The sequence below is a fragment of the Solanum verrucosum genome, unplaced genomic scaffold (genome assembly GCF_900185275.1).
Source record: "Solanum verrucosum unplaced genomic scaffold, falcon-dt-bn FXZP01000125.1, whole genome shotgun sequence".
In the NCBI taxonomy this organism is placed as follows: domain Eukaryota; kingdom Viridiplantae; phylum Streptophyta; class Magnoliopsida; order Solanales; family Solanaceae; genus Solanum; species Solanum verrucosum.
Window position 1 is genome coordinate 555,622 of NW_026019923.1, and position 22,366 is coordinate 577,987.

Below are 22,366 nucleotides of genomic sequence, written 5' to 3' on the forward strand. Positions count from 1 at the left end.
CAATTATATCCTCCTACTTTTAAGTGTAATATACTTAATTTTTGCAGTAGGTTCAAAAGAGTACTAGTAGTATAATAAATAAACTTTGGAACAGTCTTAGAAAATAATTATGCATCTCTTAACAAATGATTAATTAAACATGTTTCATGTTAAGTATAAAATCTGCCAATTATATAACGATGGTGTCTAATCAATTTTTGTATATTATATTAGTTATTACCTTTCAAGAACTTACCAAATAACGAAGAACAATCACTATAATAATAATATTTCTCGTCTTTCGATAAAAGTCGAATCTATATTTTTTGATAAATTTAAACTCTGTTCTCACATAATTTTCATTTCACTTCGTTAAACATCAAATCACACACCTAATGCCACTTTTTTTTAAAAAAAAATTCCCTTCCTTTATCACATAAATCAAGGGTTTACCTTTGCATTAGCCTTCAGACTTTATTAGATACTCCATTTTTATTGGCTTTTCAATGAATTTCGAGACTTTTAATATGGCCCGACCCAACCCAACATGTCCATCCTTCCATGAACACTGCACACAGTGGAAGCTTAGAGTACTCGGACTGTCATTTTAGTAGAAATGCAATAGATCCGGCATGATCCGACCCTTCCAAGGTCATTGTACATAGCAAGATCATAAAGTTGCTAGAACAACCTCTTACAAAAATGCAATAATTGTATACAACCCGTCCCCTTCCCAGGATCCCTAATGAGAGCTTAGTCCATCGGACTTTCACTTTATTTGTCGAAAAAATCATCCCTTCTCCCATTCCATCAATGAAGAAGCTACTTTAGCACATTGTCAAAAAACCTTGTTGTAATATACATTATATGCCAAAAGCCCCTAAACCTATGCCTCTTTTTTTTTTTAATCTTGTTGTAAACAACAATATATGTTAAGAAGAAAAAAAATGGTTTATTTCTTTTTAAGACATACTAAACAAACATAAGCTATTAAACGACTAACTACACCAGTGAGAATCAGTAAGATTAGAGAAGTATTCCAGCTATGCACATCAAAGCCTAGCTCCAATAATTTGCCACATCTTGCTATCAACCATACTCCTGAATATCTGAAGAGAAACAAAAAAAAAAATTAGTGCCTACCGATACAGGAACGACAATGTTTTTGGAGAGTCCGAGTAACATAGCCAAACATATGAGAAAATGCTGACTAGATGTGATCAACAACCATAAAGGCAAATATACGAGACAATGCTAATCTAATGTGATCAATAACCAAAAATATGTGTTGCTCGGACTCTTCAAGTCCAAGAATACCAATTAGTGCGTGCCAAATCCTCTAGAAATAGTGAGTGCATTTTTGGAGGATCCAACATAGGTAATGCAACATTTAAGGAGAGTCCGAGCAACAAAGCCAAAATGATGAGGAAATGCTAACAAAATGTGATTAATAACAATAAAAAAATCTATGTTGTTCGGACTCTTCAAAAATGTCTAACGGGTGCGTGTTGGATCCCCCAAAAATAGTGCGTTTTTGGAGGATTCGACACAGGTATGACAATATTTTTGGAGAGTCCAAGCAACATAGTCAAATAGATGGGAAAATGCCAACTTAATGTGATCAACAACAATCGGAAATCTTTGTTGCCCAGACTCTTCAAAATTGTCTAAGAGGTGCATGTCAGATCCTCCTAAAGTAGTGCATATTTTGAGGATAAGACACGGGTATGACGATATTTTTGGAGGGTCCGAGCAACATAGCCAAACAGATGAGAAAATGCTAGCATAATGTGATCAACAACAACAGGAAATCTATGTTGCTCGGACTCTTCAAATATGTTAGTCGGGCGCGTGCCGGATCCTCCAAAAGTAGTGCATTTTTGGAGGACACGACACGGGTATGATAACATATTTTGAGAGTTCAAGCAACATAGCCAAAAATTGGTCATTCTATTTGTTTGACCATGTCAGAGTGAAGGTTTTCTTAACAGATTGCATTATGCCTTTTATGGACAGGGAATAAATGATGTAAAGGCAATAGTCTAAATTTCTACAGCCTTGTGAATGGTGAAAACTGAAAAGCATGTTAAAAGTTCTGAGAGCTGGTGCTATCAGAGCATCAATTTATAGTTTCCTAAGTATCGATGCAACAACGCCTACTGACAAGAATACAACCTCAACTCTTAAGGATGCCGATGAGGGAGCAACAAATATATACTTCCGCATTATGATCTAGCAGTTTACAGAAACCAGAGGAGAATATGAACTACCAACCTCTGCGCACTTGCAACGACAAATGCTTCCAAAGCCCACCTTGGGTAACAAAACTTAGCTAATTTTCCGGCAGTACTGTCTGGTTCCTGGTTTGCAATGAGAGTCAAAACAACAGGAACAAGAACACACCACTGTTCGAATGGGGCAAGAAGAAGCTTGTCAGCATAAAGAGTCAGGAAAAAGAAATACATCATATTAATGGAGAACGTGGCTGTGGTACATACCAATTGTGCCTGTCCAGGTGCAAAGCAGATGGCAAACACATAAGCTATGCCAGTCACACAGTATACAAGGCAGAGGAAAACGAGGTAGTTGGTGCCAAAGGATGATCTTGGACTATTTAAGAAATAGAACATAGACAGGTAAACCAAAGGCTTTATAACAGTATTGAAATGGTCTATTGTATCCTTAGAAAGGAAATAAGCTAGACTGCTCATGCCGCTTTCTCTCTCCCTCCAGTATTCTAACTTGTCCAAAGAAAAGGATCTCAATGCTGCAATCTTACAGAGGAGTGCTGCAATTCAAGAAGCATCATGAAATTAGGAGAGACATAAAGCAGGTAAAATCGCCGAGTATTTTGAACAGAATAGCACAACACATTTGAGCACCATGAAGTCTCAGGTTCAAATCCCAGCAGAGTCAAAAAATTAGGTGATTTCTTCCCATATGTGACCTGGTACCTGTTGCTGTTGGGAGGTGACATCTAGTGGAATTAGCCGAGGTGCGTACAAGCTGACCCAGACACCGCGGATATAAAAAAAAAAGTTGTATTACAAGTAATAGATGTCTATATGTGGTGAATATACAAGTGTTCTTTTGATTTGAGGCAATCAATTAACTTTGAATCATATTGCCTAGAAAGTAAAGCAAGTTAAATGCACCCATATCTAAGAAAAATATATTCAGCTAGAAGATGTCTTGGTTTCGGATTTAGCAAGTAGTCCACTTACACACAGCAATGATACTATACGTATAGCCGGAGTATCCAAAGGTGTCACCCTTCTGGCTGGATAGGATTCCTATGCATGCTCCAGCAACCAAGAGGATTAAATAATCTGCTGCTTGTATTTGAGCTTCTCGCAATCTCTGTTTGCCAACCCTGAAGAATGTAATCAAGTTAAACATTATCTTATAATAACTTGCGTCAGAAAACTGTGACAAGCTTCATCATTTCATTACACCAATGTCTCATTCTCCCTTGATTATTTGTATAATTTTTTTTTTTAGTTCTATCAAGTTTCAGACAAACCAATTAATTGCTCCCATTTGACCAAAGATTTTGAAGTTGAAACATAAAAAAATTGAGTTGCGAATTTTGTAACTTGAAGTTGTGTTTCGACATGCATTTTACTTAGAAAACTTTTAAAGTTCTGATCCAATTTTCAAAATCTGATCAAATTCTATGGCCAAACAGATATTTGAAGATAAATCTTCAATATCTGATTCAACATCTCTGAATAGCTTAATCTCTGTGTTACTTCTCTTGCCAGTTGTTGGACCAGAGAGAGTGGCAGAAATTTTAGCTGCATATATTTTCATGTCATGACTCTTGTTAGTCACTGACAATTTTAGAATGAAGAGACTGTAGTAGGGGAAATATAACATGAATCTGGATAGCATAAGATACAATACCTTCCAAGATAATATCTATACTGCCGGTTTACGCCTGGAGTGTTTCTATTAGACAAGTCATGGGATTTTAACAAGCCATGAGACAGAGAATCTCGCTTCTCATGCCATGCATCAACAGGAAAAGATTGGTCAGGAGCTGCTGCAACACCCTTGGAGGACATTGCAATCTGATCGCACAATTGCATCATATCTGGGGGTACAGGGTAACCATTATGAAGCATCCATCGGACAGGAAGTTGTTCCACAGTCACACCTCCACCTGGTTTGACCATACCCTCAAGGACGTCAATGAAATGGTCAGGAGGATTTACACGATCTGGTACTGCGATTCCAAGATTTGCAAAGTATTCTTCTGCTTTCTTCACAGGGCCGTGATATGCAACAAGACCACCTTTGGCTAGAAGTACCAAGTCATCGAACATCTTGTACAAGGTATAGCTGAAGGACAGAAGAATAAGTCATTCTACCATACTTATAATACAATATAGCCAATATCAGCACGAAATTCTTCCTTACATTGCAACATAGTCTCAATGGTCACATGATTTCAAAAGGCATACCTACTGAGCCAGCGCAATTTTTTTTTCTATGAACTGGAAACACAAATTGATAGAGCAAGAAAGGGAAAACACAAAAGCAAAAGCATCTTTAACTATCTAAATTTCTCAACTTATATTAACCTGTTTTAATAGAACTACTTATTTAGGTAGAGGGAAATTACATTTCTGTGGTGTAATTTTACTGTTGAAGTGTGTGACCATCTTATCTAAAAGCCTAATTTGTTAGAGAGAGCACACCTTTTAATTAAGTATACCTCCAACACGCCCCTCACGTGCGGACTTGAATCCTTTTCATGAGCCAAGCACGTCGAAACTCTAACTCGAACCAAGTCGAAGTGTGTAACCAACTAATCTAAAAGCTTAAGTTGCTAGAGAGATCACACTTTTATTTAAATTATTTATCTCCAACATATATGTCTCTGTATAGTTGTAAACAGGCTTCAAATACCCCTTGATCCACTATTTATAACTTAAGGAAGGTATATAAAAGTCAAACTTTTTTTGATAAATAAAACTACTAAATTGCATATCTAGTTTCTGCAGAATTCTAGAAGTTGACTAGGGAGAAAAAACTCCACATACCTAGGCTGGTGAAGAACCATGCAAATGTTTACACCTTCAAGAGCTTCACGTCTAAGCGCTTTAAGAAGTAAGTTTGAGGATGAGCTGTCTAAACCAGATGTAGGTTCATCCAAGATTAGCAGTGAAGGTTCCATGACCATTTCCATCCCCACGTTCACTCGTTTCCTCTGGCCACCAGAAATTCCACGCTTCTCTACAGTTCCAACCAGCGAATCTCTAACTGCCTGAAGACCCAATGATTCAATAACTCTCTCGACTACAAGAACCTTATCGGCCTTTGGCAAGTCTGCAGCTAGTCTTTACGATGTTGAAGGTTCAGCAGAAGACATAAAATGGCAATAAGAAAATGAGAATGAACATTTAGATGTCAAGTTAATCAAACTTGCTATGAATGTAAACTTGGAATAACATCTTATGCATGAGCAAAACCTATAATGCATGAAGGCCAAAATTTTCAACTAAGACAATGTTGAAAGATAAAGTTAATAGAGCCTTCGTGACATATCCACAATAGTAACAGCTTATGATTTGAACCTTCTATACACGTCAAACTAGGAATAGATAAGGTTATTATACATTAGGGTCCACATTTTCAACTACGAACTCTGGGCGTGTAACTTGTGGATATTCCAAATAGAGTATGTATAACCTAAGATTAGCACACCCTACATAACAGTTCATAAGACAAGATTTAAAAGAGAAGAAACTAGTTGTTGCTGCAAAACACGAGGCAAACAACAAACACATACCCAGTGTAGTCCCACAAAGTAGAGTTTGGGGAGGGTAAAGCCAGTGTTATCAAGAGCTAAAAGTGCAAAAAGGCTCTAACGTCTGTGGGGGCTTTTAGCGCAAAGCGCAAATAAAACATGGGCTTTAATGAAAAAAGGCGCAAAGGGAGAAAAAAAATACAAATATATATGTTTAGTTGAACACTTATAATTTATAAGCATTGTAAAGATATGGCACCTGGCACTGGGTAGAACCGTGACCTTACTCCTACCTCAGCGGTAGAGAGGTTGGTTCCAGTAGACCCTCGGCTCAAGGAAAACAGTCCCGAAAAGAAGTAACAGAAGTACAAGAATAACATATAATAACAAATATAGAAGATAGTAACAAAATGGAAACTACAACAAATTAATACGATAATCGAGGTACAAAAAACAACAGAGAGTAAAAAAATTGAAGGACAAGAAACTACAGATATTAAGTGCCATATAAACACTTGCTAAGTGTAGAATGCTTGATGAGAAGCACTAATGCAGATGACATTGACCCTTAGAAGACACAATATCACCATGAGTGAAAAACTAAAAGAGTTATCAAAGTTTATGTACTTCTGGAGAACATATACACATTTACCAATAGCTTAAGTGTTAAGTGCAACTAAATCCTAATTAATATTAATTGTAAGAAAAATAAATGAAACATCACAAGTTTTCACTAATTGATAAGATCTTCTACCATTTTTAAAAAAAAATTTATCTTTAGAGAACTCTGGAAAACGTGAAAATTGTTTCAATTATCTTTTCAACTTACTTGGTAACTAGAAGTTCAAAGAAATACGGAAGGCAATATAACAAAATTTAAAATAATGTCATTTCAACAAACAAAAGAATTTTTAAAAAGAAGAAAAATTGGATGTTATTTTCCCAGTAGTGTCAGTCTCTTGAAGATAATGCAGTATGTATTCTAACTGATACCTGCATCTTGCATTAAATCGAAGGTTCTCTTCCACAGTGAGGTTTCCATGGACTATATCATCTTGGGCAACAAAACCTGTAATTCTCTTGTATGAGTGGATAGATTCCGCCCTTCCATTTATGAGAACCATCCCAGATAATGTGCATTGTGTTAGCTTGCCAGCCACTGCAGAAAGAAAAGTAGTCTTCCCAGCTCCAGATGGACCCATGACAGCAGAAATCCTACCAGGCATAAGTTTTCCAGTAACAGACCTCATCAAATGTTTGTGCTTCTTTTTTAGAGTAATGGTCAGGTCTTTGAAAGCAATCTCAATGGGAGGCCTAGTCTTGATCTCAGTATTATCATCAGTTGCCATTGAGATAACTCCCGAGAATGTCATATTCTTAGTCTTTTGCTCCATAGCTTTCTCTTTCTCAAGCTGACCATATGCATATTTAAAAATTTGGCTCCTAGTGTGCAGTTTTTTAGCATTGATCGCTTGCTTCTTTATATTCTTATCTCCAATCTGCATATGGAACCCCTCCATATTGTCTGTTTCATTTTCAATTGAATGCATCATTTTCGTGAGATCACTAGGTTCTTTTTTCTTTCCTTTTCCAGCTGAGCTGCTAGAACCTTTAGGTGGTATGGATGCTTCATCATTAGTTTTAGGTAGGTTGAAAGCTCCTCTTGCTCCTTGCTTCACGCTCATTTTCTTTGAGAATGAGCGAGATAACTGCTGTTGCAATCCAAAAGCACGTTTTTTAGCAACATCTTTTACTAATCCCCACCTTTCTCTTGCTTGTGCAGTTTCTCGCGCATGTCTTGCTGCAGCCTCCCTGGACTTGGCGACTCTTTGATACTTAGTATTTATGACTTGATCAGAGCAATTATAAAAGATGATCAGTATAAAACTCAAAGCACCCTACATGTAAGGTAAAAAGAGGTCAGATACTATGCAACAACTTCAATTTTAAAAAATCAATCATTAAATTCAGAATAAAAGAGTTGGTCTCTGATTCTACAATGAAAAAGATAGACAAGGAAAATTGTGAAATAATTCAACACCTTATAATCTCCTATGGAATCCTAACACAATGAATATGAGACAGGTTTTCTAACATAAAGTGTTATTCTACACAGTAACATCTTCCTTTTTTTTACAAGATTGACAAGGGAAAATGACTAAAGTATAGCGTCCCTGAAAATTCCAATTTAAGTTTAACACCTAAGCATGCTAACGAATATAGGAAATATTGTTTTGTATACCAATGAGAACGACTGATTAAGAAGTATATTATGGAACATGTAGATACATGTATAGTATGACTCAGAGGTACAGGTGTGGGAGAATGAAAATCTAATAATCTTGAAAAGAGAAGTTCGAACTGCAAATGACAAACTTGGTATCATAGATTTAGGTTTAAGGTATCCTAGGGAGTCTATGGAGCCGTGTCTTGTAGAGTCTAACTTATGCGTGTGTTGTCAACCACTCGTCTAGCTTAGTGGCTATGGGCATTTCAGAAAGTTTTACCTCCCTTCTCATTCTAAATGTGCAAGTAGAAATTAACCTTATGAATTTCCCTTTGTCTCTAACATACATAGTTTTAAGTTTATGTTGATGCACTTCAATCATTAATGGAGTTATTTCTCTCATAATTATTATTGTTAATTAATTGAATTGTGAAGTATGGGCTCGAAGTGGGTAGTCACTAAACTAAATCGGTTCGCTCGCTGCAAGTTGGCAAGCATCGGATGCCGTGCCATGTCTCCTCCCATTTTGGGACGTGACACTAAGCCCCCTCAAACATAGACTTTAAACTGTGACAGATTTTGGTAAATACTCATTAAGTGAAAACCAGAACAATTAAAAGATAGAGAGATACACAGTTTGAACAGAAGCCCCAAGATTACTTTGCCAGATAAATTAAAGCCGAGGAGCGCAAAATAGTGTATTTTCATGAAGAAGTAAATGCAATAGACTAAACTAAGTAAGAGGCCACTTACAATAAGTATAAAACCAATTACATGCAGCTTTTGTTTGTCTGATTGTTTGTGGCAATTACTCAACTTGATGCATTCTGCAATGGTCAAAATGCCAAAAATTAACATCTTTGTTTGTTGCCATAGTGAACATAAAGCAAAAATAACTTAACAGATCCCCAAGTAATTCATGAAAAAACTATCTGGATATTCAAACACTTTTTAAAATCAGAAATTTGGATACTGTTTGCCTAAGAAATAAGTTATCTGTTAGCCTATACAATTAAGTTGAGACAACAACCCATACCCTCAACTAATATGGAACTCTATAAGTATCTCAAAAGTACTGAGAAGTGGAAACTAAAGGCCAAGACCGGCTCAATACAATAAAGTGGAGTAGATGAGATCCTAAAGAATGGACTGCAGTTCATGGTTGCAGATAAAGTTTTGTTGATTGTTTTTGTTAGAATAGGAATAATTATATGTAATCCTAATTGGAAAAGGAGTCTATTGTAGTGTCTATAAATAGGATCCCAATGTAATAATGTAGATACACAATTCAATAATATTTCTTCTCCAATATTTCTCACATGGTATCAGATCAATTGTGAGAAAATAATCCATCATACAGCAAAGTCAGCCGTCATTATACAGTTTTCCGGTGACCTAAATTGCAGTCCGAGTGAATCAAATTTTCTGTCAGCAGTTTTTCTAGCCATTTTTCAGCAGTTCTCTTTTTCCAGTGGGGTCGCCTCTTCATTCCAAGGCTGACCATATAATGTTTTCCTGATTCCAAGGCTGACCTTTTTTCCGGCAGTCAGATATATTTCTGGGAGACAGATTCTGGCCCCAATTTTTTTTTTTTTTTATGACAAGGAAAACCCGCAGCCGCTACCCTTTGGGTGCGCACAGGGTAAAACCCCCGCTCCTATGCAATAGCTCGCAAACCACATAGGAGAGGCAACTTGAACTAGGCAAGCCCGGTGCGACGAGCTCAACCCAGAAGGCAAACCCCTTGCTTTCGCTGGCAAGGGGTTTCGATCTTGAGACCTCCAACATGGAAGTCCCAAGCCCAAACCACTGGGCCACCCCAAAGGGTGCCCCAATTTTTTTTATTTATTTACTGTGAGAGAAAAGTCTAATTTCACAATATGACGTTCGGGGTTGATATTCTTGGCTCCAAAAATATAGGAAGTTCAAGCCCTATGATCACTTTAGAACCACTAATGGGAAGCTCAAACTATTTAGCTTGGGCTTCCTCAGTTCAATTGTGGTGCACGGATCAAGGTGTCCAAAACTACTTAACGAGCAATATTTGTGTGGTAGATGAAAAGGTAAAGGCTAGTGAGCAAGATGCAAAGGCCAAAGCACAATAGGAGAAAGTTGATGCTCAATTATGCAGTCTCCCATGGCAATCTATTGATCCAAGTTGATGCCCTTGTTTCGCCCAATCCAGACACGTTATTCAGTTTGGGAAAAAGCTCGTGTTTTATACATTAATGGCATATCTCGATTCCATGATGTGATATCTCGAATGACCAACTTACAAAAAAAAGAATCCGATATGTCTACTTACATTAGACAGGTACATGCAGTCATGCAAGAATTTAAAACGTTAATGACAGTCACTGCAAACGTGGATAAACAACAAGAGCACAAGCAAACATTATTTCTTGTTCTTACACTTGCTGGACTTCCTACTTACCATGATTCCGTGCGAGATCAAATTTTATCCAGTGCTACAGCTCCTACAATTGATGAATTATTCTCTTGTCTACTTCGTCTTTTTGTGTCTCCCAGTCACAAAGTAGTTTCATCACCCACCATTGACTAATCTATTCTCACATCTCAAACCATAGAAAAACGAACATATCAATCTATGGAGAATCGATGAGGAAGAGGTCATTTTGGAAAACCTTGATCTAAGTGTAGTTATTATCATAAACTTGGACACACTCGTGACATATGTTATATTATGCATGGTCCACCACCCAATTATGATTTTATTGCTCTAAAGGAATATAGTGAGTTCATTTGGACTCGTACAAGTACGCAGACATCTCAACAAGTAGCATCTGTTGCTTAACGTAATTGACCATCCAATAATGCTCATATTGCTCAGACATAATATGATCAGTTCCTTTAGTATCAAGCAAGTAAGAAAACGTCTCCACAAGTATTTTCGGTTGCTCAACCTGGTGTTTATGTTGCGGGTAATTCTTTTGCTTGTATTTCACAGTCTAGTACTCTTGTACTCTTGGAACATGAGTCATGAACTCAGGCACTTCTAATCATATTTCTGGTAACAAATCACTTTTGTCTGATATTGCTTATCCGCAATCTCTTTCTGCTAGCCAATGGGATCCAAACAAAACCAAAAGGGGTTAGAAAATCTAAACCTACCTTTTGTCCCCCTAAATCAAGCATTTGTTAGTCGTTTGAAGCGTGCCTCACATTGTGGCATAACATTTTTTATGATTTTTTTTCTCATGCAACACTGCAATATGGAACAAATGATTGTCACAGGACATGAATCACAAGGCATTTACTATCTTACCTCTTCAAATTCCTTCACAACATGCTCAATTACAGATTCGCCAAACCTAATTCACAAACGTTTAGGAGACTGGGTCTATCCAAGTTGCGGAATATGGTGCCTAGTTTATCCACATTAGATTGTGAGTCATGTCAACTTGGGAAACACATTCGTTTCACGTAGTACTAAAGGTCACTCAGAGTCTATTTTTTCTTTAGTATCTAGTTCATTCTGCTATTTGGGGTCCTAGTAGAGTTAGTTCACCCTTAGGATTTCGTTAATTTCATTGATAATTATTCAAGATACACTTGGGTTTCCTGAATGAAAGATCATTATGAGTTATTTTTAGGGAAAAAGGACAAATATACCCTTGAACTATCGTAAATGGTATGTGTATACCCTTCGTTATACTTTACGTATGTATATACCCTTGTCGTCAATTTTTTTGGCTGTGTATACCCTCAACCAAAACGGAGGGACCCGTGGCATCATCCTAGGCATTCATCCGATTTAATTTATTTACCTAAAAATAAAATTACCCACTCAACTATCCATTTCTAAGATCCAATTAAGACCTGAATTAAAAATATGTTCCCAAAATCGCCAGATAGCAGCCTCCAAATTCGTCAATATGCCAGCGTTTGAGATTATTATTCTACTGTGTGATCCAACTGAGGATTTTAACCTCAAATGCATTGTTCTCCACCCTTCAAAACATTTGTCCTCCACCTCTTATCTATGCATTATTCTCTGTTGTTGCAATTTTGTGGGAAATTGTTTTTGTTCTCAGTATTGCAATTTGTGGGACATACAATTTCTTATTGCCTCAATTTCTTATGGATCGTTCTCCACCCTCTAATCTAAGTTTTCCAAAAGAAAAATTGAATCAGTGGTATCGTTCATTAATCTCTTTTGATAGTCGTCGACGGAGCTCCGACATGGCAACGAAGCTAATGCAAAAAGAGGTGTCACCCCATCGCAAGCCTAACTCATCAAAAAGACCTAAAAGACACAGAAGAACACGGCCAAATTGGATTTGAAGGCAGCGCCACCCTTGATGGTTCTCAGTCACGTCATTGTTGCCGCATCATGCCACCAAAATGATAATTGACAATGCAATTTTGTGGGAAATCATCTCAGCAACACTATACATTAAAAGCCTCAATTGAATCACAACAGGGCCCAACGAATTTGGAAATTAGGATTTTATGTTTAAGTTGGGTTTGGTGTTTAATTCGGGTCTTAATTGGATCTTAGAAATGGATAGTTGAGTGGGTAATTTTATTTTTTGATAAATAAATTAAAATCGGATGAATGCCTAGGATGATGCCACGTGTCCCTCCTTTTGGGTTGAGGGTATACATAGCCTAAAAAATTGACGGCAAGGGTATATACATACGTAAAGTATAACGAAGGGTATACACATACCATTTATGATAGTTCGGGGGTATATTTGTCCTTTTTTCCTATTTTTTATATTCAAAAGTTTCTCTGTTGAAATACAAAATCAGTTTGGTGTTCCTATTCACACTTTACATTGTGATAATGCATTAGAATACTTATCCTCCCAGTTTCAGGAGTTCATGACTCACCAAGGAATTATTCACCAGACATCTTTAATGTACACTGCTCGCACTCTACTCATTGAATCTCATGTTCCGCTGCATTTTTGGGGCGATCCAGTCTTTGATTCTTGTTATTTAATTAATAGAATCCCCTAATCTTTTATATTGTTTCCTTTGTCACATATCTACTTTATCCCCCCTCATGTTTTTGAGAGTACATGCTTTGTTGATAACTTAGCCTCGAAAAAGATAAAATAGTCCCTCGTGCTCTCAAATGTGTCTTTTTCAGTTACTTTCGAGTTCAAAAAGGGTATTGTTGCTATACACCTGATCTTCATCGCTACCTTATGTCTGCCGATGTTACAATTTTTGAATCTCAACCTTACTATATCTCTTCTAATCATCCTGATGTTTCTAAGGTCTTACCCATACCTCATGTCTTACCGATATCGATTTTTGAAGAATCTACGGTTACTTCTACATCTCAAATTGCAGTGCCGCCAATATTAACTTATCATCATCGTCCACGTCCAACACTAGTCCTAGATGATTCATGTCATGCGCCGAACCCTGCTCCTACTATAGCCTTGCCTCCTTCTAGCCAACTGATTACACTTCAAAAAGGTATACGATCCACTAGAAATGCTAGCCCACATTATACCTTCTTGAGTTATCATAGTCTCTCATCACCCCATTATGCCTTTGTATCATCTTTGTCCTCTATTTCCATTCCTCATACTAAAGGTGAAGCACTTTCTCATTCTAGATGGAGGCAGACTATGATTGATGAGATGTCTGCTTTACATACGAGTGGTACTTGGGAGCTTGTCTCTCTTTCTGAAGGTAAATCTATTGTTGGTTGTCCTTGGGTTTATACCATCAAGATTGGTCCTTATAGTCAGGTTAATCAGCTTAAGGCTCGCCTTGTTGCCAAAGCGTATACTTAGATATTTGGGCTTGATTAAAGTGATACTTTCGCTTTCCTGGCTTAAATAGCATGTCTTTTTTTTTCTATCTATGGTTGTTGTTCGTCATTGGTCTCTTCATCAGTTGAATATTAAAAATGATTTCTTGCATGGCGATTTTGTGGAAGAAGTTTATATGGAGCAACCAACAGGTTTTGTTGCTCAGGGGGAGTCTAGTAGCTTTGTATGTCGATAGTGTAAGTCACTCTATGGTCTGAAACAGTCTCCTCAAGCTTGGTTGGAAAGTTTAGCACAGTAATTCAGGAATTTGGCATGACTAGTAGTGGAGCTGATCAATCTGTGTTTTATCAGCATTTTGCACCAAATTGGTGTATTTATTTGGTTGTTTACATTGGTGATATTGTTATCACTGGCAATGATCAAGATAGTATCACTAATTTGAAGCAACATCTCTTTAAGCATTTCCATACTAAAGACCTTGGCAAACTGAAGTATTTTCTAGGTATTAAGGTGGCTCAGTCTGAATCAAGTATTGTTATTTCTCAACGCAAGTATTCCTTAGACATTCTTGAGGAGACAAGAAAGATGGGATGTAAATCCATTGACACTCCTATGCATTTGAATGTTAAACTCCTCCCAGGATAGGGGAGCCACTCACTAATCCTGAAAGGTATAAACAACTAGTTGGAAAGTTGAATTATCTCACAGTGACCTGACATCTCTTTTCCTATGTGTTGTAAATCTATTTATGACTTCCCCTTGTGATAGCTATTGAGATGTAGTTGTTTGCATTCTGCGATTTATAAGGTCAACTCCGGGTAAAGGATTACTCTTCGAGGATTAAGGCCATGAGCATATCACTGGATATACACACATTGATTGGGCAGGATCACCCTCTGGTAGATGTTCGACATCCAGATATTGTGTTTTAGTAGGAAGTAATCTGGTGTCGTGGAAGAGTAAGAAATAAAGTGTGGTTGCTCGATCTAGTGCATAATCAGAATATCGAGCAATGGTTGCAACAATTTGTGAGCTAGTTTGGATCAAATAGTTGCTGAGAGAGCTAAAATCTGGCGAAATCAGTCAGATGGAACTTGTGTGTGATAATCAAGCGGCCCTTCAAATCACATCAAATATAGTATTTCATTAAAGCACTAAGCACATTGAGATTGACTTTCACTTTGCCTGAGAAAAGATACACTCCCAGGAGACATTGTTATGAAATTTGTGAAATCAAATCATCAGCTTGCAAATATCTTCACCAAGTCCCTCACCGGTCCTCGTAATAATTACATCTGTAACAAGCTAGGTACATATGATTTGTATGCACCAACTTGAGGAGGAGTGTTAGAATAGGAATAATTATATGTAATCCTACTTAGAATAGGAAGAGGAATAAGAATCCTAGTTTGAAAAGGAGTCTATTGTAGTGTCTATAAATAGAATCTCAATGTAATAACGTAGAGTCGTAGATACACAATTCAATAATATTTCTTCTCCAATATTTCTCTCAGCTTTTACTTCTCATCCTGAGCATTAGATATAGCCCAGTCCGTGCTGAAAAAGTTAATATATAGTGGTTGTAACTTCCACCTCCACTTTACCGAGCTAAGCTATTAAAGCTTCTAGAATCAAGAGGATTTACCTCTCGGTGCCGTAGAGCCCTTCCTGCAGTAATTCCTGGAAGTACACAAATAGAGATATAGTCAATTATGATTGTTATAGAGTTATTACAAATGTGATGATAATGAATGCATCAGAAATTTTAGTTCAAGTGAAGGAATCTAATTGTGGAAAATTTGCAAGTACTCCTTCCATCCAATTTTACTTGTCCACTATACTAAGATAGATGTCCACTTTTACTTATCCCTTTTGGAAAATCAAGAGACAATTTATCACTTAGTTCCTAATTTACCCTTATTATTAACTCTAGTCATTTCCCAAAGCATTGAATTTATTATATCCAAAGGGTGATATAGTAAAATTGTCATTCTATTTATTACTCCTTAAAGGGGGTGTCAAGTCAATACTGGACAAGTAAAAATGGACGGAGGGTGTACTTGGTTACTGCCTCAGAAGACAAACATGAATGCTGTGAGTTCTGGGATCAAATTCAATACCCTTCCGAGCAAATAACCTTTTTGGTGGTAGTTGGACAGTAAGATCCTGGTGAGCAGAATAACTCCCCACCGTCTGTTTCACTACCCCAACGATCAGCTGCTCCACAAGTGTGATTTACCTTGCCTGGTGGTAATTGGTATGAATATCTGGAAATTTCTTTACCAAACACGTATTAGTTGATCATATGACTATAGAAGGCATGCTGAAATAGGTTAAGAAAAAGTGGAACTAGAAAAACTTACGGTTCACATAAACCATTTGTTTTGTTGAGTGTAGCACGAGGACAGTAAGCACCTAATGGGCAAGCTGCATAACATATAATAGGGATCCTTCAGATCAAATACCAAAACCTCATGGCTTAAAATGTTTATTTCATCAATTTCGAAGGTAAGCAGGAGTTCAATATGGAAAGTAAGTTACTCACAAAGCCTTCTGAAAGTGAGATAACTAAAATTCTATTTGGCAAGACATACATTCAATTCGGTATCATTCATATAATCATCATTGTTAATGTAGAGGTTGCTAGTTTCTAGATTGAGTGTTTCAGAACAAGACTAGACTCATCATGAAAACTCTAAACAGGCCTTCATTTCCCGTGCAAGAAGCAACATATATTCATAATAACTAAGCAAAATAGTGACTTTAATCATAGATGAATAAAATTGAGTGTTAAACAATATATGCAAACAGAGGAATTAAATCCTTTGCAACAGCTAGGCTGCCAAAGGGTTGTTTTTACTTATTACTTATACCCTTAAATATATTATGTACAAAATCATCAAAACTACACTGGTAATGTAAGAGAATCTTTACATAATCAAATCACTTATATGATAAACTGGTAAATCTCTATGATATTAATTAGTAAGCTGATCAAAATTGTAACTGACCTGCTATAACTGGTTAAACTACACAGATAATGCAAGAATCTTTATATTATCAGAGCAGTATAACTTCAATTTGAGGAATTAACAACTCAGACAATTGATAATCGAGAAGAGAGTCTATAGATATGCTTACGCATCATGCAAGTCAAGCCTTTAGGGCAGAAAAACCCCTCACAACAAGGTTGATAGTCACGAGTACGATCAGGCATATCTTTTGCATTCTTAAGGTCAACTTTCTCATTTTTATTAACACTGCAAGACCAGCCTGGTTCACATCCAGGCACCCATGATGTCAAGTTACAGTTCCTATTGGGTCTTAAGATATTAGCTTTTTGGGTTGATTTTGTCTCCAAAAAACTTGAGAAGTAGAATTTCATCTCTGCAGCGTTACATAGCCTCTGTGTCACGTCTGTTAAGATGATCAGCATATTGTTAGAGATAAAGGTGTTTCAAACTATATCAGAATTCGAACAAGCAAAATTTCGATGCAAAAATAGGAAACAAAATGACAAGAATTTCTACTTGATTTTTGTAGCTCATTTCTTTTAGAGTTTAAGTAATATACATTGACAGTGTAAAGCATGTCAGACTACCCAAACTTGAATTAATTTGAGAAGATAAAGTGGTGACCAGAGTTTCGCCAGCAAGTTCATTAGGATCAACGCATGCAAAAAGCATCTTGCGATTAAAAGCATAAGCAAATTACATACAACAACAGCATGCCCCATGTAGTCCCACACAATGGAGTTTGCGGAAGGTAGAGTGTTCACAAACCTTACCCCTACCTCAAAGGTAGAGAGACTGTTTTCAATAGACCCTAGTGTATGCAACCACATTATTGATAATAACAACAACAACAACAACAAAAAATCAATACCTTTGGTTTCTTTAAAGCAATTATTTAAGAATTCCAAGTTTTTGGCAAAATTAAATGCCTCAAACAACTCAGCATCCCTAAAACATGAAAAGATTAAGTTTTTAATTAGAATTTAGATAATTACGAGATGTTAAACTATAATGCAATTAAAACTTACACATCATCAATGCAAAATCCCAAAACCTGGGTGATATCCTTATGGAATACTTTTGTAAGATTCGCAAGTTGGCCATAAATGAAAGATGCAAGAACAGGCACAGCAGTAGGATTAGCATTAGCATTAGCAGGAGTTTGTTTACTAGCAGGTGCACACCAAACACATGGAGAAAAACCCAAAACAAGAATCATAAACAAATAATAACAGGGTAACCATATCCTAATTTTACCCATTTCATCTAATATTCCAAATTAATTAATTCCTAAAGAAGATTTCCCAGAAAAATGCCACTACTAAATAAAACATAAAACTCAATAAACTAGAAAATAGAAACAACCCCAAAAAGCAAAAAGAGGAAACTTTTCAAGGGATGAAGAGTATTTTACAAGGAAATAGAAAACTGAAACAACCCAAAGAACCAAAAAGATGATTTTTTTTTTCTTCAAGAAAATGGAAATAGAAACAACCCAAGAACCAAAAAGATGAAATTTTTAAGAGAATAGGAAATATAAACAAAAAACCAAAAAAACAAAAAGATGAAATTTTTCAAGGGATAAAGGACATTTTTCATGAAAATAGAAACAACCCAAGAACCAAAAAGATGAAATTTTTACAAGGGATGAAGGACTTTTTTTTATTTTTTTGGGGTTCAAATGGCCATGGAGACAAGAAGAAGCTCCAGAACCAAAAAAAACAAGAAAGGGTTTTTTTGGTCAAAATTTTTGGGTGAAGAATCATGAGGGAGATGTGTAGATTCTGGGAGGAGCTCCACTGTTTTTGGAAGAGAAATGGCATTGAGAGATTAATGGCTAAATTGGAGGTTAAGAATTAATGTTTGTATGAAATAATAATAATAATAATAGTTGCATGCAAATGTTTTTGTTTACGCACCATTGATTTGATTCATAAGGACTATATATTAAAAATTTTAAATCCATCGAAAAAAATTGACCAACTTTGAAATTGATTGACTTGATCGGTTTAATCCTAATTATTTTTTGTTTTTTCTATAAAGCAAAATCGTCATAGTTGATTTTTGAGGCAAGAAATAAATAAATCACGAGGTTTAGTTGATTTTTTTTTTTAAAAAAAGTTGATTATAGTTTTGACTAAAAAAAATCCAGTTCAATTAGTCTTTTATTGTACTAATTTTTACACAACAAATTAATCAAACTCGGTCAATTTTATTAAAAGAAAAATTGGGATAAAAAATTGATCCATTTTCTGATAAGTTTTTGCCATATTATAGTGGTGTTTATTGATAATCACGATTAGTTTCTTAATATAAGAATTCATAAGGTCATTAAAATATGATTAAAAAGTCTTGAAAATTGGTAAGATCACTAGAATGTGATGTAAAAATCTTGACCTAAAATGTTGAGCGATGAATACTACAATTGAGTAATAAACCCTGAGGGGTAGCTCAGCTGGTAAAGGCCTGGGACAAAGTCCTTCAGGTCGTCGGTTCGAGCCCCAGCAGGGCCACTGGAGGCATTACAAACCGGCCGCGTCTCCAGGGCCCCGTGGAACTAACCGTGGTGGACCCGCCTTGAAACAGCGGGACCCGGTGGGTACAGCTAGTCGGGTTCGCAAAGCGACGCCCGGAAACCACGGTAAAAAAAAATAAAAAATAAAAAAATTGAGTAATATACCAAAGGATGTGGATTTGATAAGGTTTTTATATTCTTTGTTACTAATTGATTATTTTAATCTTCCATTGCTTCGAACAAATTATGTGATGATGAATTTCGAAGATTACACCTATTATGAAGACGAAGGCTACTATGATGAAGATATAGGAGCCAATAATGACCTATTATGAAGATGAAAGCTACTATGATGAAGATATGGGAGCAAATAAAGACTAATATTGGTTATGGGGTGGCGGAGCCACATGTAGTTGAGGGGTGTCGACCAATACTCCTTCGTCGTCGAAAAATTACACTATATAGCTAAAAATATTTTTTATGTATATATATTACATATTGACACTCCTTGACTTATAAGCAATTTTACTTCTTTATATTTTGATACCTCTTAGTCGAAGTTCTGGTTCCACCACTGTGGAAAGAATATGTGCGTATGAAGATCTACATGCTTCTTATCATAATCACAAAAACAAAGATATTATAGTTACGAGAATAAAGATATCATGATTATGAAATAAAGAGGCTTCAACGTATGATAACTCTTTCTCTCTCTCTATATATTCCACCTTAATTTCTCATTTAATTGATACGAGACTCTAGTTTCATACCTTACAATATAATTATAACGAAATTTATAAGTTAAAGGAGAACCACACCTCAAAATATAACTATTGAGGTGAAAATACATAAGATATCCATTACCCAATAGGAGACTCATCCCATACCTTACAATAGAATCGTAACAATTTTTTCTTGAGAATAAAGATGCTTCAAGATATATGCTTCTACACTCTTTCCTTGTTACGCTTCTAATAATGAAGACACTGATAATGAGAAATTGATTGTAAGTAAGTTCAAATCTATTTAAATTTACATCAATTTTTCATTCAACTAAAATACGAAATTCGAATTTTATACTTTATAATGAAATCATAAAATAATGAATATAACCCAAAAAAACAACACCTAGATATATTATCTCCACAAGCCTTCTCCATTTGACCAACGTGATATCATACCTTACAGTAAAATCATAACAATTTTCTCACTTGTGATGAAGAAAGTGGAAGTAAATAAACAAACTTATGATCTGACAAGAAGAATCTATGAGGAGATTTTATCTATTAAAATAATTTCATATTTTATCCCAATAATTTTTATTAAGGCTGGGCATCGGATCGGAATGAACCTGTATCGGATCAAAATGGGATGATTTAACTGGTACGAAATGAATCGAAGCGAAATTACTGGAATGGATACTAGGTTCCGTCCCGTCCCACTATAGAAATCACTCATTCAAGAAAAAAACAAATGGTTTCAACTTTATTTTTTCCCCCAACTATACGCATTTATATTTCTCAACGACCAATTCTTTGTCCAAAAAAAGACAAAATGTGATCTTCCAGCCTATACATATTCCTTTGTCCCTTTGAGAGGGACCCTTTAAGTTTCACATTATGACTGTTTAATTCCATCTCATTATGTGGCATGAAACTATTTGTGTCAAATCTTCTTGAAAAAAGAAAAATACAGTGTGAATGTAGTACAGTGTTGGAGAAACTTTACTTTGTTTTGGTGGGGTATTAGTATTTGTTTGTTTGAATAGCAGACTTCAAATGCTGCTGCTTGCCGTGTGAAGACTTTTCTCGAGTCATCTAAAGTCTTTGCCATCTTTGCCAAGATAGAGCCTTTTGTTGGAGCTGAAATTTTATCAAATTCCAAGTAGTACTGCAATTTGTGAGCAGATTTGTGATAAAAATTATGGTGTGGGTTCAGATTTAGTAGCTTAAAGGTGAGTCTTTTTTAGATTTTGAGTTATTTTTTTGTGTTTATTGGGAGTTAAAAGTGAAAAGTTGAATGTGGGGTTTTATGGGTCATTGAGTTTTTGAAGGTTTCACACCTTTGTATTTACAGGAACTGTGAAATTTGGGCTTTTCAAGAACTGGAAAAGATTGAATCTTGCACTTTGTAGATGGTGGGTTTTCTACATTTCTGGTAATTTTACCCTTTTGGGTTGTTTCTGTTTTACTTTATTTATATGGTAACAAATACATATGGAAATTTAATGTTGTGTAGAATCTTAGTAGCTGCCTGAACTTTCATGTTTATTGATGAGGATTCAATTTCCCCACCTTGTAATTGTCCCCTGTCTTTAAAAAAGAAAAGATTGTATACTAGCTCTTGTGTTGATAATTAAGTATTGTTTTCAAGCTATTGGGTCAACTTTTGTTGTCCAAATGAAATATAATGGGTATTGAGAATTCATATAACCAAGCCAATTAGTTTAATATATTTCCATTTATGAACAGATTGAGATAAAGTTTATGCTGTGGGTTCAGATTTAGCAGCCTAAAGGTGAGTCTTTTTTAGGTTTTGAGTACCTTTTTCTTTTTGTGTCTATTGGCAGTCAAAGTAAAATTTTGAATGAGGGGGTTTTATGGTCATTGAGTTTTCTGAGTTTTATCTTCTCTGTATCCACAGGAATTGTAAAATTGGGCTTTTGGCTATCCAAGGACTGAAAAAGATTGAATCTCGTGTCCCGTAGATGGTGGGTTTTCTACATTTCTGGTAATTTTACCTTTTTGGGGTTGTTTCTGTTTTGTTTGGTTTTGATGGCAACAAATACATATGGAAATTTAAGGTTGTATTTAGCTTTTGTCTTGATGATTAAGTATTGTTTTCAAGCAGGTGGGTCAACTTTCGTTGTCCATATGTAACATAATGGATCTTGAGAATTCCTATAACCAAGATAATTAGTTTGGGATTGAGTGATGTTTTTGTTTCAAGGGGTTTCTAGCAGTTAGTAGGTAGCCGGGTGTTGTTGCGCTTTATGTGGGGGAGGTAGGGGGATAGCCCGCTCGTTTCTTCTTTTCACTATTGGTAGTATTATTTAGTAATTGCGTAGTTTCATATTTTTCTATGTGTGGTACTATTTGTTGCTTCATTTGTTTTGTATTT

At 36.0% G+C, this 22,366-nt stretch overlaps 1 protein-coding gene and 1 long non-coding RNA gene across 2 annotated transcripts; one reads left to right on the top strand and one right to left on the bottom strand.

Moving 5' to 3' along the window:
- Window positions 1-799: 799 nt before the first annotated feature.
- On the bottom strand, window positions 800-18,601 carry LOC125824449 (putative white-brown complex homolog protein 30). The gene is made up of 14 exons (XM_049503831.1): window positions 17,760-18,601; window positions 17,603-17,679; window positions 16,859-17,134; window positions 16,081-16,144; window positions 15,838-15,984; window positions 15,363-15,397; window positions 8,715-8,788; window positions 6,728-7,632; window positions 5,028-5,324; window positions 3,886-4,323; window positions 3,204-3,352; window positions 2,478-2,767; window positions 2,254-2,384; window positions 800-1,088 (listed from the first exon to the last, which is right to left on the bottom strand). The coding sequence occupies exons 1-14, from the start codon at window positions 17,990-17,992 to the stop codon at window positions 932-934; spliced, it is 3,273 nt and encodes a 1,090-aa protein (XP_049359788.1). The 5' UTR covers window positions 17,993-18,601; the 3' UTR covers window positions 800-931.
- Window positions 18,602-20,910: 2,309 nt separating this feature from the next.
- Window positions 20,911-22,224, top strand: LOC125825439 (uncharacterized). Its single transcript, XR_007442858.1, has 4 exons — window positions 20,911-21,200; window positions 21,323-21,403; window positions 21,718-21,763; window positions 21,890-22,224. It is a non-coding gene; the product is annotated as an uncharacterized LOC125825439 (long non-coding RNA).
- Window positions 22,225-22,366: the final 142 nt, after the last annotated feature.

Excerpts from the sequence above, each read along its gene's own strand:
- LOC125824449 (XM_049503831.1), bottom strand. The coding sequence starts at position 17,992 with ATGGGTAAAATTAGGATATGGTTACCCTGTTATTATTTGTTTATGATT. Across the intron at positions 17,680-17,759 it reads GGATTTTGCATTGATGATGT|GGATGCTGAGTTGTTTGAGG; the intron begins GTAAGTTTTAAT and ends TTCATGTTTTAG. Across the intron at positions 8,789-15,362 it reads GGGCTCTACGGCACCGAGAG|AATGCATCAAGTTGAGTAAT; the intron begins GTAAATCCTCTT and ends TGACCATTGCAG.